At 34.9% G+C, this 25,982-nt stretch overlaps 1 protein-coding gene across 17 annotated transcripts in view; it reads left to right on the top strand.

Annotated features, from left to right (window-relative positions):
* Window positions 1-25,982, top strand: part of SLIT2 (slit guidance ligand 2) — a 242,711-nt gene that overhangs the window by 15,484 nt on the left and 201,245 nt on the right. For all 17 annotated transcript variants that reach the window (XM_015862752.2, XM_015862756.2, XM_032444126.1 and 14 more), the window contains exon 4: window positions 3,390-3,461. In XM_015862752.2, coding sequence (XP_015718238.1) covers window positions 3,390-3,461 — 72 coding nt within the window. The remainder of the gene's footprint in view (window positions 1-3,389; window positions 3,462-25,982) is intronic.

The following is a 25,982-nucleotide window of genomic DNA, read 5'->3' as shown; positions in this document are numbered from 1 at the left end:
CAATGATCTTCTAACCTGAGCGATTCTATGATTCTACAAAGATATCCTGTTCTCTAGAACTCTTAAGAAATGAAAAGATTTTCCATAGGAGCAGTGGTAATAATCACACATGTGCATTAATCTCCTAATCCCTTTTTTTTTTTTTTTTTCCTTGCCTTCACTGTTTCACTGTGTAACCTGCTTTTTTCTGGATCTACACTTTATCTGTCTATTGGTATCAAATTTCCTGTAAAGACTGCCTGCCCATCTGCCAGAGTCACCTTTTGTATTCTTAACCTGATTCTTCTGAAAGCTGTAATATTTTTGAGTATATTCATGTCCTTCCATCATTTCACTTTAAAGTTGCTTTTTTAGCACATTCTATGTTTAGACTCCAGACTGAGCTCTGGAGACTTCAAACTGAAGTACTTAAAGCATTTTTTTGTAATTTAGGTATTATGTGAACTTTGCTTGAATTTGTCATGAAGATCTGAAGAATTTACTTGAACCAGTCTGTCAGTTTGCCCAATCTAAATGCTGGGTTCAGTAATGCAAGCAAAAGTTGTATTTATTTCAAGTGGGGCTCAGTTTTGTTGTGTTGAATGAATTATGTGATGTCATACCCTCACCCACTTATTTCTGGCCACTACCAGCAGCTCTGTAGCTCAAGGTACTGCAATATTAGAAGAGATTCTCCAGCGCATTTTCTGTTGCTTGCGCCACTAACACTTCATCTCTACTGAGCTCTCTTCCTTTCCTGGAGAAATGTTGATTTTTCTAGCTCAGTTAGGAAATTGAAAGGGGGACGTATGGAACGTTTCATAACTGTTTCTTCAATGCTGTACCTTGAACTTCATGTCAGTTCTGGGAGAGCAGCTCAGTTGATTCAACTGAAATTTCTCTTCTCAAGTTGTCCCAGGGGAAATGCTGTTCACACACAACCTGCAGAGTGGTCTGTGCTGACATACAGAAAGAAAAAGTGTTCTTTTTCTGCATGTTTTTACTCTGCAGTAGCTGTAGTTTTTTTCTTTGCCTTCCTGTATCTGTGGTAACCTCAGGTTTCAGCTACTGGGGACATGTCTGTCTCAGGCTGTGTCTGCATGTTGAGGACAGGTGTTGCTCTTTGAGACAAAATACAGCTTGAGGCAAAGGTGAGGCCATGTGAAAAGGTGGCAATGCCTGTATCAGAGCCATGAAGTGTTTTAAAGGAGGAATGTGTTTTCTGGACTGTGTGTGTGGCTCTGTATCAAAGACTGCAAACTCTTCAGAGCTGGCTGTATGCCTGAAAGCTGTTGTGTTCAGGATAATGGTGGATGCATTCCAGATTGACACCATGTCCTTTTCATTCACTTGTTATTATTTTTTTAACAGAAGTATCTATTGCAGCCTTGAAAAAAATCATTTCAGTAATGATCAGTTCATCAATTTTCTTTAAGAAATTTAAGACAAATTCACCCTACTGCAAACATTTTTTTATATGTGATACTTTATATACAAATGTATATAAACACATATATAAAAATAAGTGTAACTGAAGCCTCTTTCTTAAAAAAGTACTTAGTACTGTAAAAGGAATACCTTCCTTTGTTGCCTACAAAAAAAGTTAGTGATAGTTCACAATTTGGCTCAGGCAATTAGAGATGGACAGATTTTTGGTAGAGAAAGCCCTGCTCTAAAAGGAGAAATAACAGATGAAATAATTAAAAGTAGAAACTAGAAAATACTGAATTAATGAATGGTCAGTAGCTCATTTGACTGAAAACTCCTTGATTCACTTTAGTACTCAAAGAATTAAATGTTTTAATTTTTGAAAGGCAAAGTGAAAGTGTAGGTTCTTCTAAGTGCCAAGCTCAGTTGGTGTTGAGTAATGAATGTACTTCTATGAGTGCTTGATTAATTCATGCATTTGACTTATTACCAGCATTTATTTTTTATGTCTGTACAGCAGCACATGCATCCTTTGTTGACAGTATGTATATACAGTAGTGTGGACAGTGTGAACTGTAGGTGCTAATAGAAACTGGTGATCTAAATATGGAAAGTTACATACTAACACAAGTATTTGACCTATGAAGTACACTTTGAAAGAGATGCTGAGTGTATCTTTGTAACACTGTTGTTGCATTTTTTTTTTTTTTAATTTAATTTAATTTATTTATTTATTTAACACCTTGTGGAATGCCTTGGTAAATACATATTGATTTAAGTAATGCAACTACTGTAGGGATAAAATAAATATCACTCCATACTGTGCAGTCTGGTAGCCAGGAATGCCTAAGAAGCAGCGTACTGAGAAGCACTGTGCATTGCAAAGTAGGACTTCTGATGAGCTTCTTAGAGGAGGAAGCACTTTTTTCAGTATGCTGCTTTGTTTGAATGGCAGGTGACATGTGTGTTGCATTCCTTAAAAATAAAAATCTGTTTGCAGTTTGAATTGTTGAATGATCTGACTGTGTGCTACTCTAGGGCTGTCACTTAAAAAGAATAATCTGCGCTATATGTTAAATAAATAATTAAATAATCATGGAAATGGAACACATTTGTCTTTGTGAGGGGGTTGTTCTGTTGCTTATGGTTATATTGCAGGGGACTTGAGACTTGTTACCTCAAGCTAAACAGGTTTGACTCTGGTCAGCATATTCCATCAGAAATCTCATAAGCTAATGGGTATTTTCAAACCCCAACTGTGATTTTTTTTTTTATTTATTTTTTTTGTAGTATTGTATGTATCTTACGTACAACTGATTTTTATTTTTTTTTTAATTTTGATTTGTTTATTTTTTTTTAATTTAGCTTTTGTGTGTTTTATAGCTGTGGACAAAACTAAAAACATGATCAGAATTGTAATGCTGAATTTAAGACGGGACTTTATGATCTTCTGGCTTTCGTTTGATCAGTGTTTCTGTAACAGCTTTGTTGCTTTTGTTGTTGTTGAAGTAGGTTATAAGGGTCTTTAGAAATATTCTCTCATTACTTAACTAAGTGCATGCATTTGATACATGTTCCTTTGAACAGTATTTCATGGTCCGAAAATGTGTGTGTTCACTTCATTATACCAAGAGGAGCACGGAGTTGGAGAAAGATTGAAGTTACTCTGCTGGCTTTGTATTTTTAGTTTTCTGGTTGGTTATGCGGGATAGAATCCTGACTTAATGGCTGATTCACACTCCAGAAATTCAAAATAATCTTTCATAAAATGAAATAGGTAATACAGTCTGTTGGGGAAACCAGAAAATGTAATTAGTCCATGGTAAATTTACTGCTGGACCATGTCTCCGCTAATGGACCAGCATTACATAGCCTTAAAGATCAGCTTGTTACAGCACAGTGATCTGCTCAAAGTGTATGCGCTGTATTGTTGAAGCACTTCAGTTGTAATTTAACACAACCTTTTCTTTTTCTTTCAAAAGGCGCCTAAACAGAAATAACCTCCAGTTGCTTTCTGAACTGCTCTTTCTGGGGACGCCGAAGTTATACAGGCTGTAAGTAGGCATGATCCAGTAACTGTTATTCTTGAAAACATGGTGTTGTTTTGTTATTCTGTCTTGCGTTGGGTTTTTGTCTTTTGCCTCGAATTTGCCAAAATACATTTAGGAACACTGATCTTCTTAGTACTTTGACTACTTAGTAAGATTTTTTTATTTTAGAACCTAGGTTAGAAACTGCTACTTTTATGAGACTAAATACTGTTTCATCCTTTCCTGTTTCTGTTAAGAACTCTTGTTGAAGGAGTACTCTGGCTTTTTTTCTCCTGTTTGGTCTGGGGGCATGGGTGTTCTTTTGTTTGTTTGCTTGCTTCCTCTGTTAAAATAGCTGTATGACTGGAGATTATGGCCCAACAATATAGCACTGTTACAGTACTTTGTCTTTGTTCCGGATTTGTGGCTCTTCACACTTTACCAGAAAAATCAGCATTGACAAATGGTAGCCTGTGGAGAGCTCTCCTGTGTCCCTCAGAAAGAAAACAAAGATCACAACATAAACCGAGGATAGAAAAAGCTATGAAATATTTTGGAATAAATACAACTGATAGCAAATTGGATATATATATATATATATATATATATTTGGTTTGATTATTTTCTTTGGTTTGAAAACATTTTACTAATGGCAATTTTTTTCAAAAATTTGACCCATTGGCTCTGTTTTAAGAACCTACTTATTTACACTGCAGTATAAATGTGGAGTTAAGTTCAGATAGTGATTTCTGCAGTTATCCATACAATCACTTTTTGTAACAAAATACATTACAAAGCAACTTCATGTTATGATGTATGAATGGGATAAAACATGATGTGCTTAAATAGACTTTGAAAAGATGGTAGAAGTTTAGACCTATTTTAGTTAAATATATGCATTTGACAGTTTTATTTAGGGTTCAGGTGAGACTTCTGCCATTGAAATAATTGATTTTTAGTTTTATCCTTTGTGTGCTTGGAAAAAAATACGTGTAGGTGGAGGAAGGCAGAGTTCTTCTGATTTGTTTTCACTTCAGTATATAAAAATGTTCCTGAGAACAAATGTTATAATGAAGCTTTTATTTTTGAGGAGTTTGTTTTGTTCTAATATCGCAAAATAATAGTTCTTTTTCCCCCTGTTCTGGTAATTTGAAATGGTAAACTGAAAATTATGCTATTGTTGTTATAAACATTTACTTCTGTGTATTTTTGTTTCTTTTCTTTGCTTTGGATGAGTGTTTTGTTTCTCAAACTTTCCTGTGGATGCAATGAGTTGTTAAATTACTAGACCAGAAAGCTCCTGAAGGCTTTTGTTCTGACAAACAAAAATATTCTTTTCTCTGCTATTGTATTATAATATATTCATACATGGTTTTATATATTAACAGTTCAGTTTCTTCTATAATTTCCATCAGCAATCATGGAGATATTACTACCATCAGGAAGGAAAATGAAAGGGATTTATGATCATTTTATAATTCCACCTATAGCGTAAAGGTTGTTACCTAAATTTGTATAAAATAGAAATGAGCCATAATTTGCAGGGAAAAAAAATACATGCTTCGGGCAAAATCATACTTCAATATATTTCACTCAGAATTGTATATTTGATAAAAGCTAGTCTTAAATCTGTAATATCTTTTGACAAAGCATACAACTGCTCATAGTGTAATGGTGGAAAGTAAGAGATCACTGTCTTCAGAGTATTAAATTTCTTCTGCCTAAGGGTTATTGTTGATCAGACCATGAAAGTGAATGTCTGGGTATAATGTATTCATGTTTAAAAGAAAATAAGAATGATACTAAAAATCTATGGTTGCTTAAACTGAATCTGTAATTTAAAAATGTCTAACCAACGAAAGGATTGACAGTTCAATATTTATTTGGTCAACTTTCAGATTATGTATAGTTTGACCACTCTGATGAGTATAAAGTCATTTAGTTTATTTATTTATTTATTTATTTTTGCATCTGTTGCTTTAAGTGCTTATGTGTATATTTATATCCAAATGAATATATCTTGAAGGAGAATTAATGTTCTCTAAACATGATCAATAAAATGTATAATAGTCTTTGGGTTTAGTATTTATTTTTGGCATTTAACAGCTAATCAAACATTGTGTGCACTGCATGTTTTCAACATACTATTGAGCTTCTGTGAATAATAATTACCATTTGACCCTTGGCTGTAAATGAGATGCCAGGTGAAGAAGCACATATGCTTGTTGTGTAGCCTAAATGCAATATAAAAGAAAGAGGGTACACTGTATATGAATTATGATTAGACACAGTTGGTTGCCGCCAGCGGCCGGCTATGCTTTCCCTTTGCTGTCTGCTCCAATTTCTCTTTGGACGGGTTGAGAGAGCACTGCATGTTCAGGTCAAGATGTTTGCCTAGAAATAGTAGTACAGTTGCAGCTGTGTTTGCTGGAGCAAGAGACTAGTTTAAATAGCATTACCATTTATCCAGTCCATTAACAGAACTCTGTAAAATAATACCAACTCTGCATAAACTACAGGACAGTGTAATAAAATTACAAGCACTTGTTGACAGATGGGAAGTGTAAGTAAAGGAAAGCGATAGGTTGAGAGTTTAAAAGAGACAGTGCATTATTTCCCATGCCTAGAGACTCTTATTTTCAAAGGTAATTAGATGAATTATTTTTAAGGTTATTTTCTTTCAGATTTATCAGCCTTCTGAGAAATCTCTTGGAACCAGTTAAAATGGATAATTTAGTCAAAGCAGAAACTGATTCTCCCATTAAGAGTTATCTGCAGAGGTGTTTTGACACATACATTTCAATAGGAAGTAGTATGCTAAAAATAGTCTGACTAGTGCTGAAGGGTATATTAATCTTACCTTGCAAGATCTCTTTCAAAGAAAAACATACATGTACCTCTGTTTTGACGCAATAATGTTAAAATTTAGGTTCTGTTGTAAATCCCACGGGGTAATACAAGTCCTGCTGCAACAAGTACTTTTCCCGCAAGCACAGGATGTGTTGTTTCCAGTGACCCGTGTGCCTGCTCGCAGTGACTCACCCAGCATCCATGAGGGTGCTTTAATGCGGGGAGCTGGAGAGGGCTTAGCTGAGGCAAATGGATTTTGACTGCTTTCTTTGGCTGGTTAGAGCACAGCTCATTGATTGCCATTTGCTGCAGGATTCTGAGGACCAGCCCAAAGCTTTTGGAGAATTTGGTTTTAAAAGATACCTTTCTAAATCAGCGACATGTAAAGGGTATTGGATTCTACACACAAAGCCTGTCCCTTTTAGTTTTCATTTCTGGAACTTGGAAGGAGGTGCAAGTTCCTTTACTGACCAGTATTTTTTGTATGAATTGGGCAACACTAGCTTTGAAAGAAGCAGTCTTTCTTGTTGACACGGCCTGATTTTGCATGTTAGAAAGGAAAGACAGTATGATGTACTTGAAAAGAAAAATATTGTGAATGAGAGATTTCTCCTCTGACAGAAAAACACGCACTTGGTTTTGAGATGACTTAAATGCAAAACAGAAATCAAATAGTTAAGAATTAAAGGAAAAAAACATAAACATAAGAAAGGGAAAAAAATAAAAACTTTCAAAAATAATCATAGGCCAGAACAGCAGCAACAACAACAAACCACGCTGCATGGGGGGCCCTTGCAAAAATTCCTTCTGAATTAATTTCTGCCAGCTATGATTAAAGTGTGTGGTACTAGATGTGTCAGACACCATAGTCTCTGCTTCATTTTACTCTTGGCCTCTCTGGCCCCTGCCACAATAAATCCCACAATGGCTGGGCAGGAATTGCAGGTTACAGTTGCCAGGGTTACCGTTGTCCGGCCGGGCTGCCATCATCACTCATCCGCCCGCTGCCCCGCGCGCTCCTGTCGGAGGGAGAAGGAAAGTTCTGCTGTTATTCCAGCTGCTGCAGGGGAACCTGTGATTTGCATCATTTCCTGTCATACCTTTTCATTTTTTATTTTTCTTATGGTGAAGGTAAAAAGCAATCAGAGATATGAATGGAAAATAAAGGAAAGAAGTGGTGGTGGTGTGTGTATGAGATGCTATAGTTTCTAAGTATTTTAAGATGCTGAATTTGTTTTTAGGGTAGCTGTATTTGGGGCTTAATTTATTTGTCATATCCCATCCCTTTTAATGGTAAGCATAACAATAGAGGCTACAGTTGTAGGTAGGTATTTATCTTCAATTTTAATGGCTTAAATAGTGAAGAAATCACTCATTAGAAAATGCTTGTTATCGCGCTGCTGAAATCTTCCTGCAACTGCAGACAGGTGACTCTGGGTGTTAAAAGTCCAAGGAGGAGTATGGGGTATTTCCCCATTCCTGTCAGCACTATTGGTGAGTCTCTCTTCTTCAGCAGGCAGGTTGGTAGAGGAGATGCTGTTGGATCAGATTAACGGGGGAGCTTTCCTTCTGGTTTGTGCTGTGATATTACTTTGCTTTGGCTTGTTACGGAGGTGTGCTGGTTGTCTAACAAAAGATTTATTGGGATGGGATACTTTTTTTTTTTTTTTTTTTTTTTTTTTTTTTTTTTTTCATTTCTTCTTTAATTATTAGTTGAAATTGTTTTTGGATCTGTCCCGGTAGTGTTTGTTTTCTGCCATTGATTTCAGTTTTTATAGTTTGTTATGAAGTGTTCGAGCAGTATCCATGTAATCTTTCAAAGCTTTTTTTCATTTAATAAAGAATTACTGCATATAGTAAATGTATAAAATGAGTGTTCAGTTTTGACTTTGTGATATCATAAGCTAGTAATTAAAATGAAATCTTTAACACGCAAGACTAATTACTATTTCTTGCAATGTGGGCACATCATTTCGAAATTTGCTAATGGAATGAACTGTCATTAATTTAAAGCTGTGCTCTTCCAGTCTAGAATGTTTTCAGAGTGAGTTTGGTACCCTGTGCTGCAAGTCCAGTGTCAGTTCTGTGAGATTTATTTTTGCTTTTATTGCAATCTATGGCTAAAAACAGAACTACTTAAGAATACAAGAATTGCTTCGTGGTTAAATTGCCAATGTTGAGGTTTGTTACCTGTACAAAGGAGCTCAGTAACCAAGAGTGGGTTACCTGTCATGCTGGGTTTGTTGTACCTCTTCTCTGGCATTCATTTCTGGTGTGGAATATCTAGGAGATGAATTTCTGAAAGATTTTATGAAGACTGGTTTTGTTTGTTTGTTTGTGATGTGGTTGGTTTGTTGTTGTTTGTTTTTGCTTCTCTGTCACCTGCTCATTTTTTAATCTAGAGAGAAAAGTAAATCAGGAGCTAGATAATTTTGTGCAGCTTCACTTGCATTTGCATCTTTCCTCTCATCCTCATCCTCTACCTTTGGTTCTCATTCTCTGCTGTAACATTTCAAAACGGAAAATCTGATTGCTCTTTGCAATGCAGTGAGCAAAACAAATACCACCACTGCTTTGCTTCAGACATAAGCCATTTTTACGTATGGTCAAAGATGACAAGATGACTCTATAGGAATATTGGAAGCACTGAAAAAACTTGTTCAGTGCATCAGGTGGTTTATTTGTCTAGCACAGAAACACATATATGCATTTCTTGTGTAATTTGCGGTAGTTACATCCTAGCAACAGCAAACATTCAGCCTTAGCTTTAGTTGAGTGGAAGTGTTGGTGGAACTAGAATGAACTTTTGAAATTTAATCATGGTGAGGACTGGGGAGGGGGAGAAACAATGGGTAAAGTGCATTACCACTATGTTGAACCGTTATTAGAGTTCAAATGTCAGTCTTCCTGCCCTTTGGTACTTTAGAGTCTTTTAATCTGTGTGCTTTCCACGAGCTATGCTATCTTTTGTATTTTTATAGCACTACTACATAGGGGTAAAAAAAAAAATAGTGTGCCAAATGCACAGAATTAAACATCGCTGCTTGATGTAATATGATGAAAAAAAAAAAAGGGAAAAAAAATAATCTTATGAGCTGGGTCTCTCAATATCATTATTTGTTTTTAATTTTGACATAATGGATGGTATGTTTAAATTGCAGTTCAGATTGTCTTTCTTTACTTATAAAAGGATGGGTTTTTTTGTTTTTTTTTGGTTTTTTTTTCCTTAATGTCAGTTTTTCTATGCAGTGAGATAAAATGGCATATTGCATTGAAATTTTGGAGCTGTATGCTAACTGCAGCTAAGCAGATCATTAGTCTTTACGTAATATTCAGTATTGAAGCTATAGTTTAGTGTTTGCACTGAGTATTTCTTTGTGCTTCTACCTGTTGGTTCATTATAGTTAATATCCCAAAACTGTTTATTATTTCTTTTAACCTTAATGTGGAAATCATGTTAAACATCAAACAAACAGAATTATTGCTTACTGTGATTCTTCTGAACCAACATAAATAATCTGTGGTATTCAAAATCTCTTCTGCTGTTAACTGTTGATATTTAAATGCTGATTACACTAAAAAAAAAAAAGCTTATTCAGGCAATGGCACTTTTAAAATAATGTGACAGTATTAAAAATGATTAAGAAATCTACTTCAGAAGTTATGTCCAGGTCATATTGACCTCCTTGACTCTAAGAATAAATAAGTATCCTCCATATTTTTGTTGATGTAAGAGTGATTAAATGATTAAATTGGAGAAGTGAATAATAGCTTTTTTGAGGTTGTGGGTTTTTTTTGGTTTTTTTGTTTGTTTTTTTTTGTTTTTTTTTGTTTGTTTTTTTTAGTGTGAAAATGCAAGTAGCAAGTTTGGGATCACCTGTATCCGTATTAGGGTTAGTCTCTGAGATATTCCTGGAGGGTTAACCTTGACAGGTTTGGCAAATTGTGACATAGGAAACCTTTTAGGCAGGAGTTAAGTAGGAAACTGAGTATCAGTGACGGAAGTAATAAAAGTAAAACGGCATGTCAGGGGAAATGATGTTATTATGTGGTGCAGAAACATGGTGTGAAATGTTATGTATAAAGAGGACAACTGTAAGTCTCCACTTGCACAGAGCAGGCATTTAAGTGAGCTGTGTCTTCGTGATTAAAATAATAATAATAATAATGGAGAAAGGAATACATCAGGCCAAAGGAAAATGTGAAAGTATAGAGACTTGTCCCTGTGATGGTGAGTTTCTTCTGCAAATGGAAGATTAAAGCCTGAAGTAACTGAATAGCTGAGAAAAATCCAAAGAAAGGTTGATTGCTTCCCCTCCAACAGTTCCAATTGATTGAAAAAAGCCTAATTTAAAGTTCTGTTTGTTCTATGTCTAAAACCATCAGAATTTTCCTTTAGAACTGGAGGAATGCTCTGGAAGAGAAAGAATCCAAGGATAAAAAGTCATTGCAGGCCAACAATTGTTCCTAATCCTCACAAAATGCTGGAGAAATTAAATTTATTCTTTATTGCTCAAAGTGTTACCTAGGTCACTGGGCGATGGGAAAATTGAACTGGAAGTCGAGTAGGCACAATCTTTGTTTTGTGTCTAGATGCTTAACCTTAGACATGACAAGGCATCTTAGTGTGTTGTGGGAACTTGGTTCAGAGTATTAACACCAGGACGTTTATTACCCTGGATTTATAATAGGCTAGGCTGTCAGTAGATGAAAATGTTGTGTTTACATTTCAGTGTTAAATGATCATTTAATTAACACCTAAGGAGGAAAAGGAAAAAAAAAAAAAAAAGAACTTGTGAAATTCTTAGCAGCTTTTATTGTTGGTTTCCTTGGAGGTTTTAATATCCAAGATACAGAGCAGTTGCTTCTATAAGTAAAGGCAGAAAAGACATTTATGAATGTAGTCAAGAAGGACAGACAGTTTAACCCCTGTTGACCCTTCATCCTGAATGTTGATTTATATAGCATTTAAATGCATTGAATTTGTTTTAAAGCTTCTCTAAAGTTACTCACTTAGGAAAAAAAACAACATATCTTGTTTGAATGCTTTTGAAGCATTTCCTGAATTGTACATACTTATAAAGAACATAGAGTATTTGTGTTTTTCAGTCAAAATAAATACTTTAAATTCTTGTTGATAGATTATATATAATTATAATAAGTTTAAAAAAAAAAAAAAAGTTAAAGATCATTGTTGTACAAGGCTTTCCTGTATGCTCAATAAGAATATGTGAGCTTTTTTTAAGAAAAAAAGTGTTTGAAACAGACATTATATCATGCATTGGTTGCAGCAGCTACTGTCTGAATTCTTCAAAAGAAGTCAGAATTGGCAAGGGAAGCAACATTACTACAAAAATGCATACCCACTTGAGGTACTGGAGGTGTATTTTCATATGTTCAGTTGCTTTAATTTGCTTTTGGTCCTTAATAATGCTTTTTGTTGTAATGCTGATCTACAAATGTTCTTTGCAATAATGTTGCCCTGAAAATCGTGTTTGAATACAATTTTCATCCCAGAGCTAAAGCTAAATGAAATGATCTTGGTTAAAGAGCAGCTGCTCTACAACTGATACATTTTTATGAGCACTGTAGTAAAAACTGAAATTACAAAATTACAGCCACATTGAGATGTTTTTGGAGTTCTTTGTTAGAAGTGTATTTTTTAATCTGTCTCTGCTTAAGGAGGAAAACCCCGACTTTAAAGCATGTCAATAGATTAATAATGAAAACACAGCACAGCTTAATTCAATTATTGACGATAATTTCTTGGTATACTTTTCATTTTTACTGATGATCATATCCTTTACAAGTGTCAATTATTGAGTTGGAAAAAAACTTAGGAATTTGCTGATACAGTAAAATGTCTCTTTTCTCTGCACAAATGACATAAAACATGCAACACTTGATGAGATGTTACAGCTGCAGCACAAATTCTATTTGCCAGTGAGATTTCAACATTTTCCAAACTTCCTCCAATATATTTATTAAATTGAAACCTAATATTCAGTTCTGGGTTTGTCCGAAGTATTTGCATTTGTTTTTCTTGTAAGTTCTTGACTGTTTTTAGTTAAAGCAGGGTAATGATGTTCATTGACTACATTTTTCGGTGTTTTTAGTCAAAATTTCTGTTTGTCCCTCTGAGTTGGGATATCAGATGGAGGAGTACTTGGGATAAAAGGGAGGCTTGCTATGCACCACGCTTATTTTACCTTCTCTTCACAGTGCAGTTCTGGTAGAGAATTTTAGATTATTTGAACTGTTGAATAAGTACGTGTGCAGTAAGATACAGGCTGAACTTCAGCTGAAGCCACAGTGCACTGTTGTGGGATGCAAAGAATCCTGTGGGTAGGCCACATCAACTCTCTAAGCAGCAATTACGGGGACCCTCCTTAAGGTAAGGAGAAGCGCAAATAAACAAAGCACAATATTTAGCCTCAAATAGGAGAGCTGAAGGGAGGGGTGTAGCAAGGAAGAGCTGAGCCTGTTGTCTCAGTTTTGTGGTAAGCGTCTTGGGGCCTCGGCTGGTGGTGTTATTTGGGAAAGTTCGCTCTTGAATACAGAGCGGGGTTTATTCTCTCCTACAGGTACTTGAGAGGCTCTGCTAGTGGCTGTTCAGGCCCACCTCACAGGGAATAAAGCTGAGACTTGCTGAGCCCTTTTCATCACTACAGCCAGGCCCAGGTGCAGACCCTTCCTGGCTCAAGTGTATTTACAGTACCATGCTCTGAAGGCTTCTTAGGGTAACGCATACAAGAGACAAAATCCTTACCTCTTTCTTTTTGTTTCCCCTTCTGTTCAGACAGTTCAGTGACATTTTTGTTCTGTTTTGCTGAGAATGTCTAATTCACAGTGCTGTACAGAAGGGCTATGTGCACTTTGTAAGGCAGCACTTCATAGCGTGCACGAGGGGAAGTCTGGTGAACACGGTTCAATGCTTTTATTAGTGTTTTAGTACAATGCAGATAGGAAACATCTCGTCTCTCTTTTTGTTTTGTTTCTTCTTTTCCTTCTGTGGATTTTATTTATTTATTTATTTATTTATTAGGAGTGGTGTATAGCTGTAAGAGATTTAAGTATCTGACTGACCCCAAAACTGAAAAGGTTACATCTTGTAAGTTTGATAAGGCTCACAGGGAAGGGTTGCAAAGATAGGATAACAGCTAATGTAATGAAAGGGTATTTGTAGTAGTTGCTTCCCTGAGTGTAAAGATATGAAAAGCTAAATGGAAAGAAGGGTGTAAATGTGTGTCTTAAAGTGATGGGCTGATCTGGACTGTGCAAACAGCATACTAGTAATAGTTCTTATGAGGGATGATTTCAAGAAATTGAAAAGGTGGGGACAATAATAAGGGATTTAANGTGTCTTAAAGTGATGGAAAAAATCTGAAAGACTTAGCAGAATTAGAAAGAGTGTAAACTATGTGAATTAGAAACAAAACAAAACCAAAAGCAAATGAAACATCCCAAAAAACATGTGCAGAGGCTTTGGGAAAACAGTGATATTTCTGAAATTAGAGAAAATTTCTGTTTAGTCCTCAGTGCTCTACCATTAGGATCAAATCCAGTCCATGTTTAATTAGTTCTATCATATTCTGCTTTTTATGAATTTTGCATTCTTTGTAAAAGGCAAGAGACTAGCTTCCCTCATTAATTGTAGTAATGTTTGTAAATTCAGTAGAGGAAACCCTTAGATTTCTATTTCTCAAATTTTATAAAAGTTCTACTGTGTTATACCTTGTAATGTTAGTACTCTGCTCATCACTTATGCCTCTGCCAGAGAGAAGGACAAAATAAAACCAGTAAAAGATGCTCATTAGAACGGAGAGATTTTTTGAAAACAGAACTTTTACAAAATAAAGACCCTATCTGTTAATCAAGGAGTGATTGTTTCTTGTTTGCTGGTGTAGTATTCATGTCATAAGTGTAGAAGTCAGAATTTCTCTATATCTTTGTTAAAGATATAGTACTGGCCTGAAATATTTATATAGTCTATTGTTTTTAATCTTCATTTGATTGACTGATCTGGACTGTGCAAACAGCATACTAGTAATATTTCTTATGAGGGATGATTTCAAGAAATTGAAAAGGTGGGGACAATAATAAGGGATTTAAATCTGAAATAAATTAAGTGTGCCAAAATTATTTATCCTGTTGGTATGGCTGGTGAATGTGGGTAATGCAAAGTACTTAAGGGAAAAATCAAGATTGTGATCACTGAGGAGAAAGCTATTTTATGACACTTAGTGACAATAATGTACTTAAATGTTCATTGCAGTATTAAGCAATACAATTGTTCAGTTTCGTGCATATGTATCACAGATATGGAAGGAAATGGAATGTAAGATATTTTTTAACTACACATTATAGTTTTGCAAAACCAGTGAGAAGTTGAGTTGTTTTCTTCTGGCTAATATTGTTGTGGAATGTTCACCTTAAAAGCTTTTTATTTCTTCTCTGTTTGCTGTGACACTAAAAATATTTCACTAGAATATTGGCTACACTGAGTTTCTCTCTTCTAATCAGTTGCAAAAGCTATTGTTTTGTTGTTGGTTTTCTTTCCTCAGCCAAATGAAATCAAACTGAAGTGGATTTGAGTTATGGAGGAGTCTTTACAATGAATATGTGCTGTTAGCTTAGTTATGTAAGAGTTGAATAGAGGCAGAATAGTAGTATTGTGTGTGTGCATATACAGAGGGAGAACAAAGAGCAAAACTAGGAGAAATGTAATTGAATTAGTAGGTTGGTTGATCAAGAAAAGATTTCTGCAGCAAGATGCAAGTCTTTGAGATGGGTGACCTAAGAAAGATCATTTGGCATACATTCAGTATCTAGTTAAAATTCTAGCAGTTCTTCCAAAGTAAATGACTTCTTATTAAAGAAGTGGAACTTGTCAGTCTGCTGGAATTACAAATTCATAAGACTTAATATTTAGGAATAAGGATGAGTGTTGGATTGTTATGGTGGTAGTAGAAAATCAAAGCTTTATTTGCCACGGATTTTACTCAGTGCAGATCTCTTTACCACTCTTTTTGTTGCAACCTGTCTTCATAGTGAATTTATCTACAAAGAAGAAAAGTAAGGATAATGGAGTAATTCTATTCTCCAGTGTGACAGCTTGCACTGTTATGTTTTTTGCAATGTATTTGACAAGAATGGTGAAATGGATTCAAGAGGGAGGAAGTACTGTACTTCTCCTGCCTGGATGGATCCAAGAGATTGAATTGGTAATGGGAAGAGAAGTATGAAACATGCAGAAGCTAACATTTCATTTGGTTCTGTTAAATGTTGTATTTATCAGTGCAGGTTAGAAATCTGCTGATTGCTGTTATGTTTGTCTTACAAGAGCTACTGATCATCATGGTAGTTTTTAATAATGGGATCTAGTCTAGCCTTTCAACAACGGGAGAAAAAATGTTGTATTATCAATTTTTTTTATCTCAAATGCTTTCTTTTAAATAAATATAAATTCAGGTAGACGAGAATTGTTATGTGTTAATTAAAAAAGAAAAAAACACAAAAAACCAAAAGTAGAAATATTTTAATATATAAATAAAATCACTAGATTGTTACTGTTCCTCTAGCAGAGATCAAGTTTTCTTACTTCTGAAGTAAAGTGATGTTAACACGTTTTGTGTATGTGCTGCAAGAGTGGTGAGTATTTGTAGCTATGCCTTTCTGGCATACAGCAAGGCCTTAGTATATAACTTGTGGGTATCCAAATAATATTGGCAATAGTACTTGCTGGAACCTTCATTATGGCTTTTAAGATGTTAATGTAGAAACAATAACAGAAAATGCACAGTATTAGAAATAATTGAGGGAAAGACATAATGAAACTGGTGATGCCTGCCTGAAAAAGTTTTATTTGAGTTTATCCAAAAGAAAGCAGTTAACAGAAGTAGTACCTTGTATTCATTAAATCTTACACTGTAATTTGATGAACTAAATGTGCATTTGAAACTTAGTATCTTCACACAGAGTAAAAATGTAGTAAAGGATGCTTACATTCTAATTCATGATTCCTTACAAATACAACATGTTTGGGTTTTTGTTGTTGTTGATTGTTTTTGGTTTTTCACTTTCTACTTGGTTGAAAATGGAACTTAAGCTTGATCTTGTAGCAGTATTCAGTGCCTTTTATTTATTTATTTGCATAATCTAGCTGTGGGTGGGATTGTTTTGTAAGAAATTCTGCTGTTTTTAATCTTCTTTATTTTGTTCATTTTACTTGCATTTTTTAATTATGGTTGTATGACTGCATATTGTCCATTGTGTTTTATTTTGGCTTCTGAACTCAGAAAGATTTTCCAATTACTTTGCTAAATAAAAATGTTACAGAAAGTGCTTTAACATCTTGCTCTACTCAGTAGCAATGCAGGTCTCATGGATTTGGCAAATACTTAAAAAAAAATAATCAGTTTTGGTATGTCAAAAGAATATAAAGACATAAAATGATCACTGCATGCCTGTAACTGAAGTACTTATATTTTGGTATTCTATGGTTAATGAATTTGTCTGGAACTGTTAGGAATCTCCTCCTTTTCAAACCAATATGTGGAAAATTTCAGCTGTATTTTCTGCAAACATGTTTAGGTTAATAAATAAATAAATAAATTCAACACCCATATAACTATGACCAATCATTAAAAAACAAAAAGATTAAAGTTGGAAACAATGTTCAGTTTTAAGTTGGGTGGTCCAGAAGATTGAAAAGATGTTCTCTATTTTCTTTCAGTTTCTTACCAGAGGAAAATAGTGTACAACCAGAAATCACATTTTAATTGATGCTTTATTTTGCTTTAGCCTTAATTAGAATATCCTGCTGGGTGTAGTTTTATCAGCAGTGCCTTTGAGATTGTGTAATGTTTAAAGAGGATTACACCACATAAACCTTTCCAGTTATGAGATTAAAAAAAAAAAAAGAAAAAAAAAAAATGTGGTGTGAATTAACTAGGTTTGAAAGGGAACATGGTGAGCTTTTGGAGGAGGTTAAAGCATGTATGATAAATGAAATTTTGTTTGGTCTTTGTTTTATCCTTTCTATTTTGTTTCTGTATATGAGGTTGGAGATGTGAATCTGTTGTAAATGCTCCAGAAAATATGAACTAAGAACGGAAAAGAAGGAAATATGCATTGAAATTTTATATAGGGTTGGTACTCTGAAGTAAGCCTAGGTAGTGTTTGAACACATGGTAATTTCCTAAAATAAACACAGCCACAAAGGGAAAATGTGATAATGTCTTGATGATGATGAGTGTCTGCTGTTACAGGTCCAGTGAGATGCAAGTGCCAACAATCCAGTCTCTACAATCATGATCCAAATTGTAATGAAGAAATTTGGCAGCTTTGATACCTTTATGTGAATGTATTACCATGGCTATGAAGATAAATATTTCCAAAGTGGAAACACTAACAAACATGTAGTCACTTCCAAGCAGATTATAAGTGAAGAGGCATACTAAAGGAACCAAGATAAATAGGAAAAGGAAATGTATCTTTTGAGTATGTGTTCCATTCCCGTTTCCCCAGGCTTGATTCTTCATTTTAAAATCACTGTATTTAGACAGATGTATTCTTTGTGAAAGCTGAATGCTAATTTCTTAATTTTTTTCCAACTTCCTTCCTGTTCTTCCCCTCTTGTGACTCTCCTCTTATGCAAACATCCCTGATTAAAGCCTAAAGCTAGCTGGAAATTTTCTCAGCTCTATTGTAGACCAGTGAGCTGTTGGATACCACAAACTAACAAAGTGCAAGAGCTGAGGTTTATCCTCAGGAGCAGACTCCCCCTTGTGGGTGTGGAGTCTGTTACTTGCCAGCCTTCCATGTCTCTTGTGCTGCATAAATTTAACCTACATTTCCACCTTTAAAAATTTTTATATATTTTTAATTAATATCTTTAAATAATTCCAAAGCTTGGTTTTGTGTCCTTAAGGAGCTTTCAGTACGGACTGACCTGAAAAAAAAAACTAAATCAGAAACCAGAGTTGTAGAATGAGAAACATATCGCCAAAGTACAAAGATCTTTCATATTTTTTCAGTCCCTTCTCCTTCTTTTAAATATGATCAATCCCTGTATAAACACAATACATCATCTCTTTCTTAATGTTCTGCCTAGCTTCTCTGATAATGAGGATTGTTTCCTGCAGTGGATGTCTACCATATGGTGCTCATACCTGCTGTGAGTACCAGCCCTGGTGGCTGGCATATCACTTTAAGTCAGGTTCTCTAGGTTTCTCTGCCAAAGGTTAAAGAGAGCTGTTTTGCCTCAGATAGACTGAGATGTCCGTCCTCTGTTTAGAATTCCGATGCTGGAATCTGCAGTGGAATCTGGGCCATGTCAGAATTCAGAATTTCAGAAATTAAAATTTTGAATTTCAGGGCAGTTTTAAACTGTTGAAGACAGTTTATCCAGTCTTGTCGCTTGGCTGACTCATCCTTGCAAGGTGTTTAATGCTGCTTACTGAGTGACTTATTTACATGAGCTTAAGAGGCTTTTCTCCTTGCTTGCTAGCCCAAGCTGAATGACTCATCCAGATCAAGCTGTTGACAGAAGAGATGCTGTCGGAGCTGCAGATGGCACTGCCAGCATCTTAATGAGATCTAGTGCCAAGGCAAGCATATGAAAGTGTAGGAAACAATACTGCAAATTGCAAGTGAATCTTGAAAGATAGAGATGTGTCTGTCGATGAGAGACACTTTGTGTTTTTCATAGTGATGAGAAAATTAATCTTCTCTGCTTTAGCATTTCCATTAGTGCCAACTCTAGCCCTGTCTTTATGACATAAAATTAATTGGACTGATAAACCAATCAACTCAATGTCCTTGTATTAGGCATCATTTCTAAAGTGCATGGTAGTCTGGGGTAACATGCTTACCTTTTGAAATACAAAATCCGCATGGTTGTTCCAGATTTTCTTTCCTCTTCTACCAGTACTAACCAGTGCTCCAGTAATATATGCATATAGCACTCCAGCTGGGTGAGCTGAACTCTACGACTCTCCTTTGTTCTCCTTTTGTTCTCATTACCCAAGTCTGTTGGTTACTCTTCTGACACTTTTTTTCAGTGTGGAGTGAATTAAATGACTCTGAAAGAAAGTAGTGGTAGACTATACTAACAGTTGATAAAACCTGAACATTTAACCAGATAAAGAAATGTGGAAAATTACACATACATAATGCACTATGTTGCACGTGACCACTTGGTAATGCAGATTACAATTCCCAAGAATGTTGTTTAGACGCAAAATATCTGTAAGACATTCCAGAAATGAAGAATTCACATTGCATGTCTAAATTATGATAGGTATTACTTCCTAGGCTGTTACTCAGTTAAGATTTGGTGAAGGATGTTAATGGTTCTCCTGGTTTTGGGAGGAGGTATTTTGGGTTTTGGACAGAACTTTTTTTTTTTTATTATTATTATTTTATTTTTACTTCTCTCTCTCTCTCTCTCTCTCTTTTTTTTTTTTTTTTCTAATTTTATTTTTATTATTTATTTATTTATTTGTTCCCCAGCTGTTTAGATTTGCAGTGTTTTTTGTTTCTTCAGGAAACATGAGCCCATCAATCTCTTAACAAAGAGTCATTGGACAGGGAATTTTCAATATGAGTTTATATTTCCTTATCAATACGAGCTCTGACAATGTGTATTGCAATCAAACCCATAATCTGACATTGTTCCAGCTTAAGTTTCTTGGGCAGTTGGGAGCTTTATGCTAGTCAGATCTACTTTTTAGATGTTATGGATCAATGAAAGAAAAAATTATGTGGAATGAAATAGAGAGTCATTTAATTGGTAAGGTGTCAGCAAAAATTTCTGGTGTCACTATTTCTTCTTGCATACCTATTCAGAGCTCAGAGGATACCATAGAATCGTTTGAGTTGGAAGGGATCTTTATAGGTCATTTAGTCCATCTTCCCTGCAGTGAACAGGGGCACTAACATCTAGATCAGGATGCTCAGAGCCCCATGTACCCTAAACTTGAATGTCTTCAGGCATGAGACATTGTGTTTAAACATCCTCTTTGGTTATCACATTTATCAGATTCTTGGGTTCAGTGAAAACTGTCTTCTCAGTTTCTTGAGAAGAAACTTGCTGAGCACACATTTGATACTGCTGCCCATGTCACCTACCAAAATGTTAAATAGAACCTGTTCCAACATGGATCAACAGGAAATGCCACTCTTCACTGGTCTCCACTTGGATATTGACCTGTTGACTACAACTCTCTGAGTGGGACCACCCAGACAATTTCTTACCAGCAAAGGGTCCTATCCATCAAATCCATATTTCTCCAATTTACAAACCAGGATGTTGTGCTGGATAGTTTCAAACACTTTGCACAAGCCCAGGTAGATGATTTCTGTCTTTTCTGGAGAAAATTACATGCTTTCTCTTAAACATTTTATTTTCTGCATTGTTAGTGGAAAATCTAGTTAGCTTTACAGTAAATAATTTCCAAGATACTTAAAGTATATGTTTCAAATAAATGACTAAAGGAGATTTCACACGTAACATTTCCATCTGCACAAAGGTAACCATGACATTACTTTTTGTTTCTTGTGCATGTTAGTGGCTTTAATTTAGTATGGTCGATGATTGTGTTAAAAATTTTAATTACCGAGGTTTGTGAAACTACTCCCAAGTACAAGGGGGGGTATTTGTAGAAAACTGTACAGACTGACAAGTGATTGACAGAGTAAACAGTCCCACTGTTTTCTGATATCTGCAGCATTGCACCACAGCATGGGATACCACATAAGCCGCAGGAAGTAGCTGCAATCCTATTTTTATTAAACTCTTGCTACTAATACATCTTAACGTTATTAATGTGAAAAATAATTGTACTGCTATTTTTCTTCTTTTCCTTAGAAAGCTTCACTGTTAAGTTGCAGTTTATAAAACACTATAATGATATAACCTAATGGTTATATGTGTGTGTGTGGGGGGGGGAAACAAAAACATTTTACAATAAAAACTGCTTAGTATTCTAACTGCAGATTATCAACTTTTGTCCTAATTGCCTTCAGAGCAGTACCCGTCTAGAAATATCAAATCTATGTCGCCCTTAATATTCCCTATATATATATAATATTCCCTATATATATAAAAGCAGGAGAAAATAAAGGAAAAAAAAAAAGCCACAGAAACAAAAAAAATAGATGTCTAAAAACAAAAATGGCTTCATTGATTCACCCTGAAGGTCTTTGCTTTGTAATAATTGGTAACTCCAAGGATCCTCTTGACTAATGCTTTGTTTTGCAGCTGAAGATGATTATTGACATTTGAACAAAGAAAGTAATTTGCACATTTTGAAGGTTTTGCAGTTTTAATTCTAGGAAGCCAGAAAGCAGCTAATGTAAATTTCAGACAGTGGTACAACTTAATCTTGAAGTGTCACATGGGGGGTCAAGCAGATACACATCTGTCACATCTCAGGTGAAGAGGACTGGTGATGGTTCTTCGTTAACCGAACCTTCTGCTGTGAGACAGTCTTCAGATATGTTCTCAAACAGGACTCCCATTTCATATAAGAAGCCCCCTTTTTCATGTTGCCTGCAGGTTTCACACAGCTTCCTTTTCATTTCATACTGATTGTGAATGAAATGGGCTGTGACCAACTGTTGGTCTATGTTAAGTATTGTAGAGTCAGACCGAAAACTTCATTGTTAGTACAGAGAATTCCAAGGTGTCAAGTGAAGAGAGGCTTCTTAAGTTTGTATACTGTGTTTGTTTTTGTTTTAAAATATATATATATCCTTAGGTTTTACCTTTAGGCAGCACTCTAAATTTGGTAAGTATTTTCACTCTGCCTCTTCCTAAAATTTCAGAGTCCAGTTTTACCTTTTCTGTATAACTCTAAGACATTTTGGTTGGAGATGATTAGCTAGTGACATGCATGGCAAACTTTGTCCTAAATGTGCGGCTTTTGTGGTGGTAGGTATTAAAAGAACTGGTATGCACTCATATGTTCTGCTGAGCAAAGTGAATTAATAGCTGAAAATATTATGACCAAGTTAAAGTATTTGGGGAATGAAATCAAAGCTGTTTCTTTATACAGTATGTTCTACTACCTTCCTTTGGACCTGTTTTCAGTATTTTGGAAGTAGCATCCAAACCTGTAGACCTGAAGCAGCCTGAGCTCATTCTGCTGCCTCTTAGGAAACTGCTGAGCAACAGCAGAGAGGTCTGGAGCTGCTCAGGAGGATGAACCAAGTAAGCAGAAGCTGATGAAAGAGCATTTGTGCCCCTGGATGCTTCTGGCAATGGGGAGGAGGAAAGTCACCTTTTGCTACTACTTCTCTCTAGAAGTCGTTCTACTATAATGGATCTACTGTTTTTCTTCTGCAGGTACAAGGTTTTGTTATTTGTAAAACGAGAATCTTTTTCCAGAATATAAAAATTCCTCATGAAGAAAATTCCACAATAAGAGAACTCAAATACTTTTCCTGTAACTCTTTCTTCTTTACATACATTAACTTCTCTAACATTCAATAATATTTAATATAAAACTACTGTATTTTTTGGAAACGGTGTCCTCTAAGGTATCTGTAAACTGCAATAAAGTAAGTTGGAAAATAGAAACATTGTAAAGAATGTATAAAGATGTGGAACATGCAAGTAGAAATTTCATGTACTTCAGAATAGCCCTGAAAATACTAATGTTTAATACTTTGATTCTTATTTCATTAAATTGGACATCTACATGGTAAACGAATCCAGAATTCACAAATCTAAATTAAAATACTTTAACTATTTTATCCAAGTTAGTGGAATAATGATGTCTGATATGCTGTCACCACAAGCTGTTGTCTAGGTGAAATCATCTACTTTAATCTTTTAAAAGTCTAAGAATGTTTTAGCGTTAAAATATGTGAGCTTAAAAAGTTTGTGAGAACTGTTTCTCATTTGGTGCTATATTTGTCACCTGTGTCCTTAATTAAAAGATCCAGTAAAAAGAAGCTCCTCTTTCTTACTTGTCTTAAAATAGTAATGATAATTAAAAAAAATAAATCACACTACTCTCTATTCATGTTAATTGTGTGCATTAGTGTAAACCCTTTTCTCCTATTATTATGGTACGTACCTGCCTGATTTCTTATTTTTTTTCTTTTATTGCACAATACATATTTTAGGAGTCTGCTTGTGTATGTATAAATGTGTCTACTTAATGCTCAGTGCAGTCAGCATGAGGGTTAGGCTGCTTGAGAACCAACTGCTCTGTTTTTATCTCACAGATGAAGCTTAATGGTTTTCACATGTTTATATGCCTTAAAAACATAAGGCGGTATTGAACTCCAGTGAACTGATGTACACTCATGGCATCAGAAGATTATAACCAACTGTTGGGAGAGGAAATAATGGGACAGGAAAACTGGCCCTCTGGATAACAGTAATGTAATGGGTGTGATCTGTGTACCATTTGTTATTCCTTCTGTTTCCCATAAATGTAGTAAGGAAACAGGATTAGACAAATCACTTAGTTCTCTGTCTAGCTGAAGCATCTTTCTAAGGAACATTTCTCAGCCTAAAGAATTGCTGATAAGGCAAGTGCAAGTGCAGTTCTGGATTCACTTGTATTCCTGGGTAGTGGTGTAAGGCAATCTGTAGTGTGCAAGGATGAGGCATGTGGGTTGTGAGTGGATGCTCTATGTGCCTTGGTTGAAGCCAGGGTTTGTGATGAATCAGATGGTCTGAAATCAACTCATAACATACAGTGAGGACTAGTGTAGAATATTAAGATAAAGGAAAAATAAAATAAAAAAAAATGAGGCACAGATGCATAACATGGAGGAATACAACTTGAATGATTTGGGAGTTACAGGAAAAGTTATGAGTCATAATTTTATTGTCAAAAAGGGGAATACTGTCTACAAATTATTAAACACTCTGAACACTGGATGTGATTTATCTTTATTTGGTACTTAAATGTGTCTACCTAGGGGCACTGTTTTTAAGGTTATAGAGAAGAGAGAGTCTAAAGAGTATTAATTGATACTATAAAGTTTACAAAATGCATCTTGGTAGACAAAACTTGAAATAGTTGTTTTGTCTATTCTGGAGGACAGAAGACTGAATGGTTAGATCGTTCTAAGTATCTTAGTAACTGTTTTTTAATCTGTTGGAAGAGATGAAATCCATTTCATTTGGAGCAATGAATTTAAGTTGAAAACTACAAAACACTTTCTTATGATTAATTTGGTGGAAGGCTAACAAAAAGGACATTGGGAAATATACTTCAGTGGCTTTTCTAAAGAACTAGTGAATAAGCATCTGTTAGTGGACAGTATAATTGATTCTGTCTGAGCAAATCTTTTACAAGATAGTGATTGGGAGGGCTCTTTACAACCTATTTCTGTAACAGTAAGAAAACTGTAGTTATTTTAAGAATCATCGATGTCACCATATTGAGTACTTTTCTCTTGATTAATTTACAGATGAAATCTTGAATCATTTTTCTTCTTTACTGTTGTTGCCTTCTTACTAAGCCACAAATTCAGTTATAGAAAAAAAATCAAAATTTACACTATTGTAGCGTCATTCATACTGATGCTGCTAATAATGTGGCAGATAAACACAAAATTATTTTTGTTTTCTCTTATAGCGGACTGTTCCATTGATTTACATATAAGTTACAGCATCTCTGTATCACTGCTTGGATTTGCTCTGTTTAATTCAGGTGTTTAGTATGTGAACTGCTACCCACCTGAAGAAATAATTGCTTTTGTAGGTGGAACATTTCTTTCATTCTTTGACTGTGAAAAGCTATAGGATGACTTGTAACAAAAGCTAAAGGTAGTGTTCCAGCAATAACAGTGAATTTAAGTAGTCTTTCAACCCAATCATCAAGATCGTTTTTGACATTATTTTCAAAGAAGAATGCATTTATGTTCCTAGTAGTGCAGAAATGTAAACCTTCAGATATACTTTGATGGTGAAAAAGAGGGTGAAGTTTCAAAGAAAGGCTTTTATTATGAAAAAAATTAAAAAGTGGCTTTTTTTTTTTTTTTTTTCCCCAGAATTCCTCAGCCATCCTTGATTTATTTTGTTCCAGCATTAACTATTACATTTTACTATGACTGCAGAAACCAGGATAATTTAATTAGGACTAAATTGGAACAACAGCTAAAAAATCATTTTATTGTCTATTGCTTATTTACAAAGTGTTATTTATAAAATCTCACTTCCAAGTAATCCAGTATCTTGATGCAGAGTTGCAGATGTTTTCAGGCTAATGATAGGTGAAAGTTCTGACAGTCTATGTAATGGAGAAGGAAAAAAAGGAAAAGAAAAACACAGTTTCTGTCTGGAACATTCTATTTTCACTCAAAGACTACATTTCATTGTGAGATATGCAAATATATTATGTTCTTTCTGAACTGCTTTTGAAGGATGATGTATTTCGTATACCTGTTTATCTGTTTCAGATTACTTATGAATCCATATATAGGACCATGTTTTGTGTGGGCTTCATGTACTATTTATTCTTTTTTTTTTTTTTTTGAACAATCATGGCATAACGTAAGCTCTACCTGTGAACTTTTATTCTAATTTAATTCATATTAATTTCCATGTATTTTTTTTCATTATTATAAAATTGCCCTGTTTTCAATTGTTCTAATTAATTTGGGGTATGGCTTAATTTGTGTTTGCAGTCTACACAATATCTGAAGTGAAAGTAATTTCCTAGGCAC

This window comes from Coturnix japonica, chromosome 4 (genome assembly GCF_001577835.2).
Source record: "Coturnix japonica isolate 7356 chromosome 4, Coturnix japonica 2.1, whole genome shotgun sequence".
NCBI lineage: Eukaryota > Metazoa > Chordata > Aves > Galliformes > Phasianidae > Coturnix > Coturnix japonica.
The sequence above is the reverse complement of the archived record's forward strand: the minus strand, read 5'-3'. Positions and strand labels throughout refer to the sequence as shown.